The 20,118-nt window shown below is 45.3% G+C and overlaps 1 protein-coding gene across 6 annotated transcripts in view; it reads right to left on the reverse strand.

The window, feature by feature from the left end:
- Nucleotides 1–20,118, reverse strand: part of KSR1 (kinase suppressor of ras 1) — an 89,568-nt gene that overhangs the window by 11,991 nt on the left and 57,459 nt on the right. For 5 of the 6 annotated variants that reach the window (XM_019545589.1, XM_019545594.1, XM_019545592.1 and 2 more), the window contains 11 exons: nt 14,416–14,563; nt 11,576–12,050; nt 9,795–9,799; nt 8,218–8,278; nt 7,536–7,619; nt 6,854–6,918; nt 6,621–6,727; nt 6,091–6,259; nt 4,430–4,471; nt 2,318–2,372; nt 517–565 (listed from right to left, as the gene is read on the reverse strand). In XM_019545589.1, coding sequence (XP_019401134.1) covers nt 517–565; nt 2,318–2,372; nt 4,430–4,471; nt 6,091–6,259; nt 6,621–6,727; nt 6,854–6,918; nt 7,536–7,619; nt 8,218–8,278; nt 9,795–9,799; nt 11,576–12,050; nt 14,416–14,563 — 1,260 coding nt within the window. The remainder of the gene's footprint in view (nt 1–516; nt 566–2,317; nt 2,373–4,429; nt 4,472–6,090; nt 6,260–6,620; nt 6,728–6,853; nt 6,919–7,535; nt 7,620–8,217; nt 8,279–9,794; nt 9,800–11,575; nt 12,051–14,415; nt 14,564–20,118) is intronic. The other variant, XM_019545591.1, reaches the window with a different exon arrangement.

Raw genomic sequence — 20,118 nt, forward strand, 5'->3', positions numbered from 1 at the left:
CAAACTGTACTGGCGAATGCCACGGCACTGCTCATGCACTTCGGGTTAAGCATGTGCTTGAGGGTGCTGCTGTGCGGGAATCTCAATGAGCTGATCTGATGGTTTATGGCAAGTCCAGGATCTTAAACCTACGTATGCGGTAGAGGCACATGCTTAACTAGCTCCATCACTGCACCTTGAGATCTTTACCTGAAACCTCCAGCTGTGGAACTGCTAACAATGGTCCTGCCTGTACATTTAGAAATGAGCTCTTTCGCCCAGTAAGAAAGAGCATAGTTAGAAGACAGGGAAATTTTGTGCTGCCAAGTAAAACTACTCGAGTAGCTGCACAGTTCCAGCACAAGCAGCGAGTTACTAGAGGTCGTTCCTAGTACAGACCTCAATTTTATCAGACTGCACTGCTCTCCAATGGCCATATCTTCTAGGCAAGATCACTGCTATTTAACCCTCCACAGGGCATTTGTGACTATGAGAGGAGATAGGAAAATAGAGACATTTCTGCCTTTGTAAACCTACCTCTGCATCATGGTCTTCAACTCCATCTGGGTCCGGCTGCTCATCAGCACTATCAAGAAAAGACAGGTGTACACTAAAACCAGGACACTGCGTTGACTCAAGCTAGAAAGCTGCATGCATTTCGAGCCACACATGGAGTAGAGAATAACTAGACAACATATCTCCAGTAGCAACCCACCCCAGAGGCAGACTTTTTCCCCAGTTAGCCAAAGGAGCTTTTTAAGACTATTTCAGATTTGCAAATGAAACATTACTAAGGCCTTGCCTGCACTAGAAAGTGGAGTGCTTGATATTGCAGCCATAACCAGCAACAGTAAGGCTCTGAATGGTTTTTCATGACATGATGAAAGCTTATGGTTTAGCAGCAAGATATGCTATGGCTGGCTGCTGCTGAAATAAGAGCACTAATCTTTTTAGTGTAGATGCACCTACAATGACAAGGATGCTACTGACTTCCCAACACCAGTCTGCCCCACTACAGCTGTGGTCTATACTATGTAGATTGCAAAGAATGGCTGCTCAGAGCTAGAGAGATCACAGTCTGTCAACTGGAAGATCCTACCACTTCCATTTCACTGGACTTTCCCAATCCCACCCCACTGTCCCCAGGTAGCAAGAAAGTAATGAGAGACCAGCAGCATTAGCACAACTAGATGTTAGAGGCATAGAAAGGCTCTAAAAAAAAAACCAACAACAACCCCACAACCCACAGGACTTACTGAGAATCATGTATATAAATTGCTGGCAAGGTTATCCAGGCGCCTAAGTTACGAAAAGGGCAAGACAAGATATTCAGCTGGTGCAGTTGTACCAGTGCACAAGTAGTCTTGTTTCACTGGTACAAGTGCTGGGCTGAATCTGCAACAATGCTGCAACCCTGCTTTACAGACTAGAAGCCTCTTCTAGTTGCCAAGATAAAAACGTTAGGTCCTTCCAGTAAAAAAAGTAAGATCAGCCTGTGCCGGTCATATTTCAAAGACCGCATAGAGCGATCAAAATTCCAGCAGAGCAGGAAACCTCATCTCGTCTTCTCCTATGAAGCCATATACGTGCAGCAAATGCAGCTTCAAGCAGCCTCCCATGGCTCTACTCTTGATATGCATTACTCGAGGCTGCCAGAGACCTTCAGTGCTCTGGTACTGTCAGGGCCTGCATGAGCCAATATACAGAAAAACGAGGGGGAACAATATAGCAAATTAAGTGCCAGTTAATCTTGGCAGATGTTGTCTTCTGAAGCCCAGAGGCCTATAACTCCAGTTAGATTATTCTCAGACAATTGGGCATAACAGACAGGGCATGTAATAGTGAAATCTCCATCAAAACAGTTCTGATGGAAAACTGAGTTTCTGTGCCAAAACAATTTTTCATGGGAAGTAAAGCTTTCTGTACAAACTGCCAGTGTATTGAAAACCTCTTCCAGGAAACTGAAGTATATGTTCAAACACTAATTTTTTTCCCAGCTTTTGGATTTCTCCAAGAAAATCCAATGCCTTTCTGAGGAAAGGGTAGATAAAATGATTTTCTGGGTTAATGTTTTCAAAGGGAACTGAACCCATTTTTAACCAGCAATAATAATGGTATATTGCACATTAATGGAAACTTTAACTCTTAATGGGAGAGATATTAATCAATTTCTTTCCCAGACATGCTGCAATATATACCTCCTAAAGTGGTCAGTAGATGTCATGTGCTTCCCCCAGAGTTGTACTGTCAGAGCACAAAGTTAGTAGCAGAACTCAAAGCACTCTAGAAAAAATAGACTGCAACTCAGAAGGACACAAGGACAGAAGACAATACTTACTTAGTGTTTTCAGCTGTTTCTGGGGGCTGAACTGCTTGTGCTGGGGTGGGAATTTCTAAGAAATCAAACAAATTTGCAAATGTAAAATATCCGTTGTACAGATGCCCAGAGCTGAAAACTCTGCAGTTGCAACACTACTGAAGATTTATTTCTTTTCCAGTAAATGCATTACACTACTGATGCTGGTATTTTAACATAATCCTTAAACCATGAGGAGAAAATGCAGCGCTAACTTACGGGTGTTTGCATTGATCAAGCCAGATTATTTTCCTATTCAATTATCTATAGTATTTGGCTAGTCAATCATCTCATCATCCATTAATTTACACTCTAGTAATGCAAATGCTTACGTACATGCTAGATTTAAGAAGTCACCATTTCAACTGAGTCACAATTGGACATTTCAGTTACTTCGTATTAGGGATATACACAAGCATTTACAGTTGGGATCCTTTAGGTCGGCCTACGTGCACTGACTGCAGCGCACTGAGGTCTGTCTGTGTCAGCCTGGATACTGCTAGGAGCGTAACTGTGGCAGCATAAAGCTAAAGCCTGCCCAAGAAGTTAGTAAATGCTAAAGGGAATTAGCCCGTGCCTAACAGCTACAGCTACACTCCTGGCTAGCTTTACAGTCCCTGCAATTTGGGCACAGACATACACGTAAGCACACTTTTTTATATGGCTTCTAAATCGCACCAGCACTTTCATAGTGAACAAATGACTGACTGGCTGACTGACCACTTGAATCATGTGGATCAGCAGCACCACCCAGCACTGGTCACGGATGCTCAATAGTTTTTTCTTCAAGGCACCACTCAAGCCTAACTTTCCTAGATAATCCATGCCTGAGCTGTGTTTCAAAAGCCTGCCACAGGGATCAGTTGAAGACACAAGATTCTGTAACTACCCATTTAGATCAGTTTATTACTCTTCAGTCAAAAATCACTGTTGTCTTTTGTTCAAGGATCTCCAAGTACCATGGATGCGAGAAGAAAGAGGGAGACTATCTGATCAAGTATAATATTAGATTGAGGGCAGGGAAAACTCATTTAAAAATCAACAGATTTCCATTTCAGGGTTAGGGGGTCTCTGGTGCTTAGATATTAAATAGAGCACTAGTACAGGCATACCTCGTTCTATTGCGCTTCGCTTTATTGCGCTTTGCAGATACTGCGCTTTTACAAATTGAAGGTTTGTGGCAACCCTGCGTTGAGCAAGTCTATCGGTGCCATTTTTCCATCGGTGCCATTTGGCTCAGATGATGGTTAGCATTTTTTAGCAATAAAGTATTTTTTAATTAAGATATGTATACTTTTTTTAGACATAATGCTATTGCACACTTAATAGGACTACAGTATAGTGTAAACATAACTTTTATACGCACTGGGAAACCAAAAAATTTGTGTGACTTGCTTTATTGCGATATTCGCTTTATTGCGGTGCTCTGGAACCGAACCCGCAATATCTCCGAGGTATGCCTGTACTCCACTAAGTACTAGTACTTAGATATTAGATACTAGCACTCCACCACTGTTACTCTTCTTTCTCCCTTCCTTGTGCACATTTTCCAGTGAAGTCCTTTTAAAAAAATGAAAAGGACTGAATGATGCATTAGAGGGAATCTGTTGGTAGTAGTCACAACTGTTGCATCACCTGGATGAACAAACCTAACAATCTACATGGCAACTTTGACATGAAAGGCAAAATGCAGCAGAAAGAGCTAAACTTTTCTTTAAACCCTGGGAAACCAGATCCATTTAAAAGGAGTGGTTTTCACTTGTCCCACTAAGAGTCTCATTTGCAGATCCAAAAAACCAGAAGTAACATACTGCGAGGGGACACCACCACTGCACGCAGAACCCTTCAAGTTTCCACAGCTGAACATGGCAATTTCACTTTAAAGTGTGAACCAGGATCTCTCGCACCAGGCAAGAATGGTTTGGATTGTTACCGTTTCAGTTCAGATGAGAAAAAGCTTTGATAGTTTGCGTTTAGGCTTTGGAAATGCAGCAGCACCATGGTGGGACAGACGGCATGCAGAAGGCTTAAGACAGTTAAAGTTCATGTAGAAGTGGCACCAGCTGGTTAGCAGAATTAAAGCAGTGAACTCACCTGGGAAGATAAATTGTTGTCTGTGGTGAATGTAGTAGGCAGCTTTAAACAAAAAAGGACAGCAAAAAAAAAGAGAGAGATCACCAGAAAAAAGAACAAACAAGTTAGAGTGTCAAAAGACTGCATGAGCAAACGCCCCACACATTCAATGTATTAGTCCCAACTCATTGTTTGAGCAGCAGGTTAGTAGATTACCAGCCTGCACTGCGGGTGGATATCAGCACATGCATTTTGGGGAGCCTGCATATGACAGGTGAAATACAATCATTAGGACAAAGCCAGAGTTACTATAGGGAAAGTGGCTAGATGGGCACGCAGTGGCTAGGACCGCAGGTGGTGCAAAACGGCATACATAATATTGCTAGCATGAACTCAAAACACTGCTCTTTTCATAGGATGTCAGTCTCGTTCTCCCCATATGGGGGGATGGGGATGGGAGGCTGAGGAGTGGGGAACTGAAGCTTCTTCCCCAAGCCTCCCTGGGACCCCAGCCATGGACATATCCACAAGGACACATTGTGCAGGGTATTCATATCTACCCTGCTTTCTGACTGACTTCAGACTAACATGGCAAACTGTCTCTCCTTGTCTTCAAATGCTAGGTTACACCGGCGCGGATCTGGCCATCTCAATTTCTTGCTAAGTTTACTCCAAGAAACTGCCAGATGGGTTTCTGTAGATCCATTCTGAGCTCAAATCCTGCTCCTTTTCAGTTATCCCCTTATTTTGGCTACGATCATGGACTATACACATAAAAGTCATAGGCACCTTTCTACTGCTCTCTCCCCAGACTGGAGGTACAGTCTCCTTGCAATACAGAGAGAACCTCGTTGCTCAAGTCTGAAGAATCCCAAACATGACACAGAAGTCCTCACCTTAAAGGTAAGGCCCGATGACTGTTTTGACAGTACATGATGTTAAGACTTGGTAGAAAAAAAGTGTGACATGTGACAGCTAAAAGAAACACTGTCCCCCTCTGCTCAACTTCAGCACTTATCAGCAGTCTTTGCTCACACAAGAAGTCCCACTGGCTTCACATAACTCGCAAAAATAAAAATTGCAGGACTGCATCTTTATTTGGCAAGACCATCGGGGCAGACATTTCCCCATCTCGCCTGTGACTGAAGCATTATTACAAAAATGCTCACTAAAAGAGGCAGAGATTGACCTATGCAATGCATTACAAAAATGCTCATTAAAAGAGGCAATGCATATGGAACAGATTTTATCTTGGTTTCCTTTCCACATTCTGGCTCTGGTAAAATCAACTTGATCATGATATAAGGCCACTGATAAACACAGCAAGCAGCATGCATTTTATAATACGAAGGAGAAACCAGAGGAAGTTATCAATGATTTTTAGTACACCCTTAAAAAAAAGAGGAGGAAATGGAAAGATCAGATCACAAGAGACTTGTAAACGTTTCTCAGTATGTCTGGTTGGAGAATACTAGGTACAGCCCAAAGACGTTTCAAAACCAGACGCATCTGAAGGGTATGAGCCTGGATCCTCTTGGCTGATATAAGTTCCCACTTCTTAGCTTCATAATATTTAACCAAGGACAAAAAACCATATTCAGACAGTCCCCAGGAAATTCTGGTGAGGAAGGGCCTGAGCAGCAGCCTGGGATTTCACACTGTTCTGCTGTAACAGCAGTTACCTGGGAAGTTAAACCGGCTGTCTCTCTGGCCCATAGGCGAGGGATTCGGTGGAGGCGTCGCGCTGGGAGGGTTGGAAGTCTGGAAAGGTGCTGGAGACGATGGTGTGGAGGAGGTTGTAGAAGATGGGTTGCTGCTGGAGTCTAGGTGGTTTATTACTGAGGGATGATCCTGCAAAGCAACAGAAGCCACTGAATGAGCTGGGTGATGGGTCACCCTCATTTCCCCAGCAAAAAGCGTCAGTGAAAAACGTAGCTGGCAACCTGGCCTTCTGTTCAACAAATAGTTGATGGAACGTGCCTGCCAACACTATTTTTTCCATCTCCAAATCTACAATTTGGTCTTCCTTGGCAAGCAGAGGAGCCTACAGCCATGCAAAATGTGCATTTTACAAGTGGAACATGCCACATGTCAAAACCAGGACTCTGAACAGAGATGCCAAAGCCACAACACATAAGGAATAATGCCTCTCGCTATTTCACAATTCAGTTGCTCACAGACACTGACCACCCAAGTGTCATTCCCCACATACCTTCTTAGTTAGTGCTTTGGGGAGAGTTCCAAACTGCGGCTCTGTAGGTCTATCCACCGGGTTATTGATGTCCGAAGGGACAGACTCTGTCCTCCTTATTTTTGTTACTAAGAGTCAGGAAAACAAGGGAGGAAAAAGACATGGTGGGGGAAAGGTTTTATTCAGACTTATTCTCATTGCAATTATCACAAACAATTGTATATAAAATGCTAGAACCCACAGAAAAAACTTACAGGGAAAGAAGGATATTATTCTACAAGCTGGGGCCTCTTTAGTACATTTGTTATGGCATTTTAACCTGTGAACAACAGAGAGAGAGAGAGATTAAAATGACAAGTTATGTCAGGCAACACAGAATCAAGTCCTCCCTTGTAGGCCTCATGCCAAGTGCAAAGGGAAGCTGGGAAGAGTGCCTGCAGTTTGTTGGAGTCCTGCTATCTGAAGTACTTCTATGGTCCCTATTAAATCGCAGCATCCAAGCACCCTCCTTTTTCAGTGAGGGGGTCCACACAAGCCCCATGAAGTGCTGTTATCCCCATTTTACAGGCAGGGAACAAAGGCAAGATCCTCAAAGGTAAGACACCTTGTTCCCATTAGAAATCTGGGCCTAAGCGATGTGCCCAGGACCATACAGCACACGTGTGGCAAAGCAGGGACTGAAACCTCAGTCCCGCATGCCCCAAGCTGCTGGATCATGTTTCCTCGTACTTGATCTCTACAGTCTGGGTAGGACTGTTGATCCCAAAAGCAGCATCACTGCTTAAAGAAATAAAACCACAGCTTAAAGATACAAAGTCACATGTACATCATGCCTCGCAGCCAGGAATAGTAATCAAATACACATTCATCACACATATAAATAATCCTGAATAATGCTGGAAGACCCTTCAGTCACGGGTCCACCATGGAGCTCACCTGCAGTGCTTGCACTTCACTCCGAACATCATGCTTTTCTGACACACGTGGCACATCTGAGATAACCAAGATTTTGTAGAGAATCTAAGCAGAAGGGAAGGGAAGCATTACACTGGGACAGTCGAAACAAAGCCACTGTGTCAGCCAAACTAGCACTGTAAACTGGCTGCAGTCAGACAATGTGCCCTCCCTAAGAAAAAGGAAACGGGTTCTCTTGGAACTATTGTTTTCTTTTTTTTCCCCCCTCAATGAAAAGGAGCTGAAGAAAGCCAGCAACAGCATGGAGCTGACATGGGAAGCTTGCGTAGAACAAAAATCTTCTGTACGGGGGCAAATTCTGCATGAGTGGTCCAGGAAAAAATTGGAGATGAGCTTGTCTGTCAGGAAAACCACTGAACACACGAATACCCACTTGTTCCTCTCCTCACTGCTGGATCCCACAGCTTTGCGAAGAGGAAGCTAAGCTGGCAGAGACCTCTCTCTAGCACAAAACACTGGAGTTACAAACCATTAGCAATCCAGGAAACGCCAAGTTAAAGCTAAACTTCCAAAGAGGGGCACCTAAGCCACCTTAAAATGGCTTCATCTGTCACCACTACAAGCTCCAATAAAATAGGATGTTGCCCCATTCTGAACCACCCAGTTGGTTTCCCTTGCGGCTCAAACGGTTTTTGCCATTTACCTGTGTGTGACAGATAAGCCAATGTCTCTTCGTACCATCTGAGGGGATATATGAGGAATATCTGTTGAGGGAGCACATAATGCAATTCAGAAAGAGTACCTGCCTCAAAAAGAGTACCCATGGTTTGAAACAGCTCTATAAATTATATTTACAAGATAAAAAGCAATACAGCCTTTAAATAGAGCGTGAATACATGGATATATGCTTCTAAAAATCAGTGCAGTTTAACATGAGTTTATCTTTGTTCCTAGTTTAGGCTGGGGTATACAGAAGCACCTCGAGGGAGGGACCCAGTGCCCACTGATTTGACACATGAAATGGGAACCCACCCCTCTCAGCCTTCACCTAACAGGCCAGGGTCCTCTTCAACACTGAGATTAACTTGTGCAAACTGTACTCCTATTCCGAAATACTTGCTCTCACAGGGCAATTCACTTAACAGGAGGAAAGCACTATACATACCTTGTAACATTAGCGAGGGGATCATTAATAGATGGGCGGGGTGGGGATAAAAACCTGCAGCATCCTCATTTTTTTTTGCCAAATGTCCAATAAGGGGACAGATTTAATTAGAAAGCTGTTGCATCACATCCTGTCTTACAACTATGAAACAAGTGTTGTTTTCTTAGTAATGCTTCTCAGCAGGAGGTCTTACACTGCTTTTGCTAAGGAAGGAAATGTCTGTGTTTTACATTTGGGGAAACTGAGGCAGGGAATGAAGGAGCAACTAGACCATGATCACCCAGCAGGCTAGTGGAAGCCGTGGGTTCTAGGTGGCTTAAATCCCAGTCCAGGCCCACCAGTCCTTAAGCCACACTGCCTCCAAGCACTTGGCTTGACATGAGAATTGAAATGCTTCCTCAGCCTGACAAAGGGTTTTTAAACCCAAAATCTTGCTAAAAGTTTTTTTCCAACTATTTAAGTTGGTTTAATAAAGGATATCAGATTCACCCAGAGAAACTTGTCTGCCTAAGAACCTGCCTTACTTTCTTAATGCAATATGTGGTCATGCAAAAATCAAGTTTCCATTAGCATCCACAGGGACCCTGGAAAATCCATCATTGCAATATCTCATTCTGTCCTTAGATGGCACCAGATCCCTTTTCCTGATAACATCACTGAACATTTAAGGCACCCAATGTTTTTCAGTGTTATTCATTATGCTTGAATCGGAAACCATTTTTTTTCCCCCAAAGAAAAGCTTTCTAGGACTACGTAATGGCTCTATTTCTTTAGATGTAGAATGAGGCAATGGTGCCCACAAATGAAGTTAAAGATTTAACTACCAGACATTGATACAAAGGGGTCTGGAATCACAACACTTAAGAAAAAAACCCATAAGTCAGCTTCAACTTCAGTCCAATCTGTACAATCTCAAGGTTTCTTTGGATTAATCTTCTGAAGAGCTAGTGCGGACAAAAAGAGGACTGAACCTGCAGCTTGATGCAACTATACCGGGGTGAATGCATCCACAGTGAAGACTTGCAAAGGTAGCAAAGAGGAACATACTGCAGGGTACAGGCACACAATTCCCCCCCCGTGGACAGTGAAGTGAAGATGGCCCCAAAGTCTCTTACCGAACCTAGAAGGGGAAAAGAAAACAAACAAACACACATACATTTTTGGACATGAATAAATCAGGTAAAGGGAGATACAAACTTCTTCTGGAGCACACGCTGGATTGCAACCTTTCAGGTCGAGGTTTCAAATTCAACCTCTGCTTTTGAAGCATCTCTTCACCTGCCATCAGTCAGTCCTGTGCAAAAGTGACGAAATTCCCCAGAACTTCCTTCGACAAGTAGGTTTGGTCAAGAAGGTTGGGATTTTTCTAAGGGGCATGAGGGCAGGGCACCCAAATAATTATGGTGTCCAAGTGCCTCTGAAAACCTGAGTTACAAGTTCCATGTAATACAACCAAACCAAAACCCCGAAAAAACCCCACAGAGGACACACAACTCAGAGGACGTGTGAGGTCTATTTGCCCCATTGAAGTCTCAGCATCACTTAAATGATGCACGAGTCACCACACAGCCATGGGCCCCACTGAGGTCAGGAGGAGTCTGACTTCAGTAGAATCCAGGATTTTCTCATTGGATTTAAAACAAAAGTTATATGCTGGCCATAGACCTTTTCAGTTCAAAGGCATGCCTTTCACCCATTTTCACATGGAAGTTATATCCTTGCAGCGATCAGAGACCCAACAGAGCTAGGGGGTCAAGAGAAATTTCACACACCCTCACACTGAAAAGCACAGGGTTCATCACATGGCCCCATGTGATTTTTTTCAATAAACTCTTTTATGCAGATCAGTGAGCATGACAATGTTGCACCACCAAAATCATGGCTCTGAAGAGAGCTGGGCACTGAGATCCAGCACACCCCGCCTCCATCTTAACTCACAAATTGGCAACCTCCCCATATGCAAGAGGGAATTTCTCTCCTCAGCTCAGGGACAGCACACAAGCAATTCCCTTGTAAAGGCAATCTGTAAAGCTAGGTCCTTGCTCTGAGCTCCTCCAAAGAGTTCTGTGCATTGGTGCTGCTTGGTGCCAGCTGCAGTGTTTGGGTCTTATCTAGGCTTCCCCATAAATTGGGGTATTTCTTGGCCACTTTCATGTATTAATACAGTGCTTGTTAACCTCCCCCATCTCAGGTTTTCTAAACAAGCATGTCACAAAACCAAAGCTGACATGCAAATCTGTACACAAAGATCATTTCTTTTGTCACCAAGACACTAAAAATGGGGCAGCTGTTTAAAAGCCCGCAGCAAAACCCAGTGTTGAGCAAGCAGCAGCCCAGTGAACTGCGGAGAATGTAGGTAGGCAGGGTATAATTGCTGGATGTGGCATTTAGGCATGACATTGTTGCAAAAAAATGTTATGGGAACCTCAGCAAATGCAAAGTTATCCAAGCCTCAGGGGTAAAAATACAAATCTCAGATAGATTGCAGCCACAAGCCCCCTTCCCATGAATGCTGTGCTGTGGCCTCTGCTTAAGGAGGATGGTGAAGGAACAGAGTGGCACTGTGACCAGGTCACTAGACACCACCTCTTTCAACGTCTGGATCCATGAAAATACTGATACTGGTCCAAGGCAACTTAGTGTAGGAAGTGTGGTGGGAGAGCTGCACAAGATGTTGCAGGCCTGGCACCCCCGGGGTAAGACGTGTAGGGCATGTATATCTACTTCTCAGTTTTGGTCACTTCAGGACACAGGGTCTGTTTCACTCTCCATCACTTCCTGGTTACTTTGGCATCCAAGTTACATGCCTTTGCATTGGAATACTCCGTGTAGTCAGCCTCCCCGATAAAACACAGCCCAAGCCCCACGAGCAACGGAGGGAATGTCCCGTACTTACTTTATTGGAGGAAGTTCATCTATCCTGTTGCCCAACTGCGATTCGTGGGACTTGCTTCTTGTGAGGGTTGGGAAATTAGGGAACAGATGAAAAACCTTCCGGGAAGGAGGAGGGGGAGTCCGCGGAGGTTTGAACTTCTGTTTCCTCTTTGACTGAGGGGTGGTTGGCGGCGTGATGGTGATGCTATGTGGAGTCCGAGGGGTTACTCTACCGCCATGGGCAGGGAAACTACAGAGGTCCAGGAGGTTGTTATCTGAACAGGCAGAAGGTCCTTGACTCAAGGCCAGAGACTCTGAGGAGGGCAGAGTGGACACTGACACAGAGCGCAGCTGTGGGCTGTTGCCTTTTGCCAGGTGTGATATGCCGTGAGCCCACGTGGGTACTGGGGCACAGAAGGGCTCCAGCAGCTGTGCGGAGCTGTTCTCTCGGCGCGCGTCAGAAAGGCTCCAGAGTAGATCGTCCTTTAACTCGCCACCTGTTCACCAACGTGATCAGCATTAGCAAAGGATGAAAACCCAGCATGGACTTTCTAGAACAGGTTTTTCCCTAGCAGCTGTTTCACTCCTAAGACTTTTCTAACCACTAGCAAAAAGTACTCTTAAAATGACTGCAAGGGAAACAGTTCCCCTTTCCTCAACTGCAGCCACACACTTCAAAAGTTTGCATGGCTGCACTGCCAGCCCGGGGCCAGACCGACAGAGGTACCAGGGCAGCTAAAGATGCTGAACAGTCACCTAATGGTATTCACAAAAGTGTCTCAACAGGTCAAGTGCCTAACGCCCAGTGGAAATCTTACACTTACAGAAGCCTGTAAATCCCATTTGATAATTATTAGCATGTGTAGAAGTGATAATGCCTCCATAAATGTGGCAGACAGTGAAAGGGAAGGGAAGGGAAGGGGAGGGGATCTCTTTTATCAATAAATAGATTTTCATGCCCCTGCCTACTACTGGTGCCTACCAATGCCTATCACTTACTACATGCCAGATATCTTCAATATCAAAGTACAGGTGCTGCCATTAGAGCCAGAGTGCCAGTATCCTTCCCCAAATTCCCATGTTTATACCCATTTAATTAATTTAATCAGTCCTACAAAAGCTACCGAGGATGGGCCCTGGAATAAATTAAACTTCCAGAGCTTCCCAGAGACTATTGCATCTTCTGTAAACGCCTCTGCTCAAGGACCTCCTTGAACTTCAGAGGGCTCCTGTGAAGCAGGCAAGTATTACTTGCTCCCAGCAGTAATTACGGGAGCGAGATGCTGAGCGACAGGAGCCTGCAGGCAGCAAACGTCCAGGACATGAAGGGGGATCACTCGCATACTAACAGTTATTGTTATAGTTGCGACAGCACAGGGAAGGAGAGAAGCAAGATTTTCGAAGGTGAGGTAACATCTTTTGCTGGGCAAACTTGACCCTTGTCTCTCAACTATATAAGCTTTCAGGCTTCAAAACACACAACAGCAGGGTGGGAGACACTGCAGTCCAAGCTAAGATAACTGCTTCAGTTCAACTTAATTTATGTTAATGATTTTCCCCACTTGGGGGCAGGGGGGAATGGGCAGTTGTCCCTCACAAAATTAAGCACGTGCTTAAGCAATCTGATGTCAAGGGCATTAAACATCTTACCTACGATCATAAGAGTCAGTGGCAGAGCTGACAGTAAAACCCACAAGTCCTGGCTCCTAGCTCCCTGCTGGGAAAGATACTCTTCCGAGGAACAAACATGTAAATACCCCTAGCTTTGGCTCCAGTGTCATGTCTGAGAGGAGACTGAGACTTTTCCCAATCTATAGGCAATGGCTCTTTTGTCACTGTGCATGGAAAGTACTTGAAAATCCATCGTGGAAAGATCAGAAGAAAAGGGAAAAAAACCCAAAAAGGAAACACGAAATCAAGCTCTTTGCGCACTTTTCCATTTGCACGTCCCTCCATTCACCAAGGGTATGAATGGTCACGTTACCAAAAGGAAACGACACCTTTCAGCAACAGAATGGGTACCAAGAGGAGATCTGTTGCAGATCAGTAACAGTTTGCTGCAAGCAGCACACGTACAAATCCAAAGGCGTACGCACCGGAAAGCAGAAAATAGCATCATGGGGATCCAAGCATCCATTTCCAGTGATGCTAGACCAGACCCAGTCACATTTCTGACTTCCCTCCTTGCAGCTTGAAGATTTTGCTGGGTTCTCCCTGGCTCTTACCTCACCAGCAGCCTGGATTCTGCGAATGGCGTTTGGCCAGTGCTGACGTGCAAAGGAGACCGAACCCAACTGCCCATGAAAAGCAGTGGACTCTGTTGCTTTCAACTGAAGTAAGTTCAGTGACTAAAAGCACACTTTGAACACTTTCAATCTCCTGGAGCTATTAGATGCCCCACCACAAGGCTGAATTCAGAAAAAAAACCGCTGAAAACCCAGAAATACTGAGTTAAGGGATACAGCTGCTCCTTCTGGAGCTGGCAGGGCCCAGCAGGAATGATCTGCAAGTTCTGCAGCTGCAAACGCTGCGTTGGACAGAGCTATTTGAAGGCTGGAACATCAGACCCAAACCTCAGGACACAAGAAGCAGGTTTATTACAAAATCAACAGGGGGACATTTCTATGCAGCCATTTCCCAATCGCGGCCTCAGATGCGTGCCCAGATCCAGACTGTGTCCATCACTGAAGCCTGCCGTGCTTTCAGAAACAAAAAACTGTGCTTTTGATGCTGGTCACAGAACAAGGCCAGGGAGAAGATGCTCCAGAAATTTTAGACCATCTTACAGAACGGGAAACAAGAAGGGGGAGCAGAGCCGCTGCCCAATTAGACATTAACTGCACAGAACAAGGACATTTCTACCTGATTCGGTCACCTTCCTTAAGCAGCTGAGAGCTCCATTGAGCCGGGAACACTCCTCCTCCCTGGCACCACATCTCTTCATGGTTTCTTTCACCTTTGACTCATTCATTTCCAGCAAGGCATCCAGGGTCAGCTCCTCTGGTATTCTCTGTGAAGAAACAGGTACAAAAAATGGCCACTGGTTTGTATGATCCAAAGCATTTTCTGTAAAGCTGCCGCCTCACTGCCTGTGATCTGACTCACTCGTTACTCATCTCAGCTGCGATTCTCCCTCTCAAGATCACTGGGTCAGTAGGGACTGCACAGCATACCTCGCGCAGTGCCTAACAGCTGCTCCACGGGCTTCTCCACAATCCTCTTTCTATCTAAGCTGTGAGTAGGCAGATGTGGAAATGTGCTTTTTTAATCAGCAGCATATTACACTCGCTCTCCCAAAAGTATTTGAAGGGACGTTGGGTCCCGATTAGAGCGGTTCGAGTTGTTGAGTCATGATCCCTTATCTCCAGCACAGGAAAAGGGGGATTCTTTTTCACCACAATCTTCAGGAGCAATATTGGACTTTTTTGATCAAAAGTCTGGAAACTTCAGCTACAAATGTTTGGTGGATGCCACCCACAGAGGAAAAAAAACCCAACCCAACCTTTTATGTTCAGTATAAACCCAGGTTGTCATTTGCAGAAGTTTAATGGTGGAAAAATTAAACCCAGGAAGATATCTGCATAGAAAGTTATGCTGAGAGCAAGCCACTAATTGGGGGAAGGGAGACTGGCATGACAAGGCTCAAATAAGATGAATACAAAACACCCAGCAGGCCAGGAAGCTTAAAAAAAGAGCTTGTTTCCTGCACAGGGTCAAGTTTTGTTTTAATGCCCTTGTTCAGTGTTTCCAACATAAATTTGCAACAATTCAAATTAAAAAAATAAACTGGCCGGTAGAAGGTATGCAGCATCTGAGCCAAGCATCCCATTCCTAAGAATTCCCCCAAGGCTTTTGCCCAAACTTATGGTTGCTAACTCCCACAATTTAATCATGTTTTACAGCATTTAGGATTTTTCTTAAAGCCCCAACTCCTGGAACCATCTGATTACATGGCTATCCCAACTTTCATTTAAAAAAATAATAATAAAAAAAAGGGGGAGGAGGGGAGAAGTGGAGGAGTTTCTCACACTTACCATCAGAAAGAAAGAAAAAGCCTGAGAAAATGAATCTTCAAGGCTCAAACCCCAAAGGCAATAAAAAACAAGAATCAGAAGGGTCATAAGCAAAAGAAAGCCTCCTCCAAAAACCTCTGATCATTTTTAATTCAGGTCTCACGATGCCTTTGGGATCTGACTCATGATTTTGAATCCCATTGATGGCCGTGCTGCAGGCAAACCTCCCGAGATTGGACTAGGGTTTCATCCCCTACCCCTGTTCGGAAGCAGCAGTCCCAGTAACTTTAGCGAGCTATTTTTAGATAAAGGGAAAATAACCTATCCAGAAAAGACAAAAGAAAAATCTCTATAAAGGACTAGCAAGTGTTTGTTCTGCAACACAAGGTGTCTGAATGGGACCAAAATGGCAGGGGACTCACAGAAATGCCCGGGAGTTTTGAAATGCAGCAAGCAGAATACGGGACCAGACTAAACCATGCCTAGGAAGAGCTTGGTGATCTTTTCGTTTCCTTCTATAATTAGTACTAGCAAACAACAATAACACAAAGGCCCCAACTGAGACTGCATTATTATTCGCTGTCCTGCACACCTGAATTTACAAGATGCCAAATTTCCCAAATCCCATGGGAGCATTTAGTCTTGAATGATTAACAGCTGGATTTGAAGGGCAACGGATGAAGACCCCAGTCAACTCACGGGGGATCTTTAACCCATTCTAAACTTTGCCAGTATAAAGGAGATCGAGACATAGAAATGCTTTGGGTCAAACCTGGGACGTCCTTACCCAAACTGGACCGTCTGAGGTTCTCCTATCTCTAGGTTTTGTTGAATAGGAATCAGATTTACTTCTCAAAAGCAGGAGTCCAGACATGAATCATGGTCCAACTGCCTGCAGATTATTTAAATTATTTTAGGTATTCCCAGATGCTCAGCACATCGTTCCTGGAGTTAACTAACCCGAGGTAAAAATCCACTACAAGGGTTTCTCTCTCACCTTGCACTCAGTAACTGTCTTCAGCAGGACTTTACCTCCTGCTCTCCAATGCATGTGGTGAGAGCATGCCTCTTCTAGCAAAAAAAGCCTCCGACTAAGATCTAAATCCTACCAACTTTCGGTAAGACTTAAGCGTCCAAGTACTTCAGTGCTTTTAAAAGTGTTTACCCTCTGTTTAAAAGCAAAACCCAAAAGCACACATCGTATGGTTTTGCAGAGAATGTCAGCCTAGGAATCAGTGGTTTCTGCTAGTTCACAAGCAAATTGATCCCTTTGGCTTCTGGCAAAACAGCAAGTCAAGTTACCTTCTGAAGCCAGGTCTTACCACAACTTTGTCCTCCATGCCAAAACCGAGACAGGTGGTGTGCAACTTTTAGTCAATGGGTTCAAAGTTCAGGGCTTTCCCATGGTCACAAAATGGAAAGAAATATTATGAGGTTTCAGCATTTCAAATGAGTCGTGACAACGTTGCTAATATTTTGTTGCTAGGAACTTGTCTGTCACAAGTGCTATGCTGCTTCCCAAAAAACGTGACGTTGCGATTCAACATCTGCAAACAGGAACAGTGTGGGACCAGAGTATGCTTCCTTCTCTAGTTTCGAAGGCCAAGAAGATAGTAGAATCGGACTGGTAATAGTGAATCAATGCCAATCTCTACTACAGGAGATAATTAACTCCTCGCCAAGCCTTAAGATCCATCCCACCCCCCACTGAAGTGTCACAGCCCTTGTGTGCTTTACTGAACAGGTTCGAAAGATGCAGGATACAACCTGGCCTTCGGACAGGGGGTCAAACTCGATGACCTACTGAGGTTGCTTCTGACCCTAACATCAAGGCTGGAAAGCGACCTAGATTACTTTGCTAGTACTCTTGGTAACCCTATCATTCCAAAACTAAGCATGAGCCACAAAGTCTTGTTACCCAATATACCCACGCTCCCACTGTTCGAGGCATGATGCAGCAAGCAAGCAGTGACCCATATGGAAGTCAGTCAGTAAACGCAACAGACTTAGAGTTTCTCTGAATTTCGTCCTCCAGATTTAAAATTACAAGTATGAGTGGGTAGAGTGCGGGGGCCGTGGTTAGAGTTCAACACAGGGAATCAGAGGACCTGGTTTCCAATCTAGGAGACAAACAAATGCCAAAACAGCAAGATTCACCAAGGAACTTAGGCACATGAAGGGGGGATTTAGGCAGAAGATGGCACCTGAATCAAAGAGAGCAATCTACAGATGCCTCACCTAGGCCTCGAGACACTGCACTAATGAGCCATTTTGCACGTGGATTAAAGCCACTGCACAGAGTAACTACCAAGCCATTACCCACCTGGTAATTTGTGCATTTGATTCTTTCTACCCAAGCGTTGTACTTTCCACTTGTCCTTATTAAATTACACCCCATTTACTTCAAACCATTCCTGCAACTTGCCAAGATCATTTGGAGTTCTAACCCTGTCCTCCAAAAGGGCGTGCAACTCTTCGCAGCTTAGTAGTCTGCAGATTTAATTAGGATCCACTCCATTTGTCCTCGTCATGCGTGCAAAACAGCGGAAGCCCACTCGATATATCCTTCCAGTCTGACAGTGAGCAGCTGGAAACCCATACTCACAAATGAGTCCTCAACCAGCTGTGCACCCACTTTAGAGTAACTTTACCTAGACCACATCCCCCAAGCCAGCTTATGAGAATGTCATGTCACACAGCGACAGAAGATACTCCGCGGACATCGTGAGTTTGGTAGTCCAGTCATTACTGCACCTACGTAAATGGAGTAATCCCAAAGAATCCTTCCACTCTTTCCACTGATGCCAGAGAGCAGAATCTGGTCCTGTCAGGTCAAAAGAAGTGGGACAGGAAAAAAGAAAAGTATATTCTAAACACCCTGAAAGTGCAGGGTGGCAAGAAGAGAAGGGTCTAAAAACAAAACAGTACAAAAGGAAGAAGAGGGTCCCGGATACAGACGCACAAGTGCATGATAGCAACACATCCTTGCTCGCGAAAACTCTCACTCAAGCCAGCAGCTCTCTTGGCCACGAAAGCTGGTGCACAGCAGATTACACGGCTCAGCAATCTGTTGCGTCGCGCTGCAGAGCGGGCCACATACAATTCCTCCCCCCGGCACTGCTTCTTCCCACATTGTCTGGTGTCTGCGCAGCACTCCAGGGCACGCTGCTGCTCTCCCTGCGCGTCTGGCTCACAGCTTCCTTTTTACAATCCTTTGGATCTGAACCACTCTCTGGAGTGCGAGCCCCTGCCCTGCAGGGTACCGAACGGTACCTAAGAGATGCCCAATAGCCTCAGCTCCCAAGGCAGCTTGTGGGTCTAGCTCTTACAAGCACAAAAGCCAGCTTGTCCTGAAGTGCTGGAGCATGCCCACCGGGGACCAGGATTTTCAGGAGCTCAGGTCCCGATTGCCATCTAAATACTGCCAGATCATCAAAAACTCTTAGGACAATGTGTGCAGAGCCCCCGGCTGCCCCAACAGTGGTTGCTGGGTGCCAACTGCTTTGGAAAACCTGGCTTTGCAAGTATATCCCTCCTCCCCACCAAAAAAAGAAACAACGCACCCTATTAAAACCCTAGGATTGCATCAAGACAGAACATATGACCTGGGTGACGATAAGCACAAGTGGGCAGCTGAGACATCAGTCTGCATCTGTCCAAAGGCAAGAGCCTCAGTGACTCAATGGTCCGACATGCTGCGACAGCTCATAGGAACTGACACTTCATAAACTCAGCTCCGCCACACCAAGCCCTCGCCAACAGCAAAAAACAGAAGCTCGCTTGTGCTGTAACCAAGCAGTCCCTCTCTGTTCTCACCTTCCATCGATCCACATCCCACAGTGACTTGCACCCTTTTGAGTGGAAATGGCAGAGGGCCAGGGACTGCTCTCTGCTGCCAAAGCAGGACCACCCAGAGCAGATTCAAGAGAGCGATGGCCTTTACCGTGGCTGAAGAGCAGAGAAAGGGGTCAAAGCCAGTGCCTGGGAGCTAAACTCTAGGACATAAAGCAAAGAGAATCTCAGAAAGAAGATGTCAAGAGGCGGAGACACCCATTTGGTTAGCAGGTCCCTTTCCAGTTCTGGGTACCACCACGCCAACAACCCGTTTTTGGGAAAGGCTCCTCTGCCAGTAGCTGCCCACCCTGGTCACAGGCAGAAACCAACTGTGGTGCCTGGTGCCGAGGGCTACGTTACCACCAAGCAGCCTCCCCATTCACGCAGGCAGTTAGCAAACAAGTGACCCCATGATAAGCTGCTCACCTATCCTCATCCTCATGTGGCTCATAGGATGCTTGTGTGTGTTGGGGGAGGGACAGGGAGCATTGCTTTTTGTCACACTTTACCAGCAGGCCAGGATCAAGCCTGACTTACATACTGCTGGAAAAAAAAACAAACTTGCAACCACAGAGCTACCCGTGCCTCAGCTACATCCCATGATGATTTCTGCCTCTTCCCTGGGGTATTGACCCTTCACACTCGTGCCTTTTGGCAGGTTGGAGGGTGTAACAACCCACTGTGTGGTATTGGGCCTGGTCTCCACAGATCTCGCATG

This window comes from Crocodylus porosus, unplaced genomic scaffold (genome assembly GCF_001723895.1).
Source record: "Crocodylus porosus isolate Cpor-Errol unplaced genomic scaffold, CroPor_comp1, whole genome shotgun sequence".
In the NCBI taxonomy this organism is placed as follows: Eukaryota; Metazoa; Chordata; order Crocodylia; family Crocodylidae; genus Crocodylus; species Crocodylus porosus.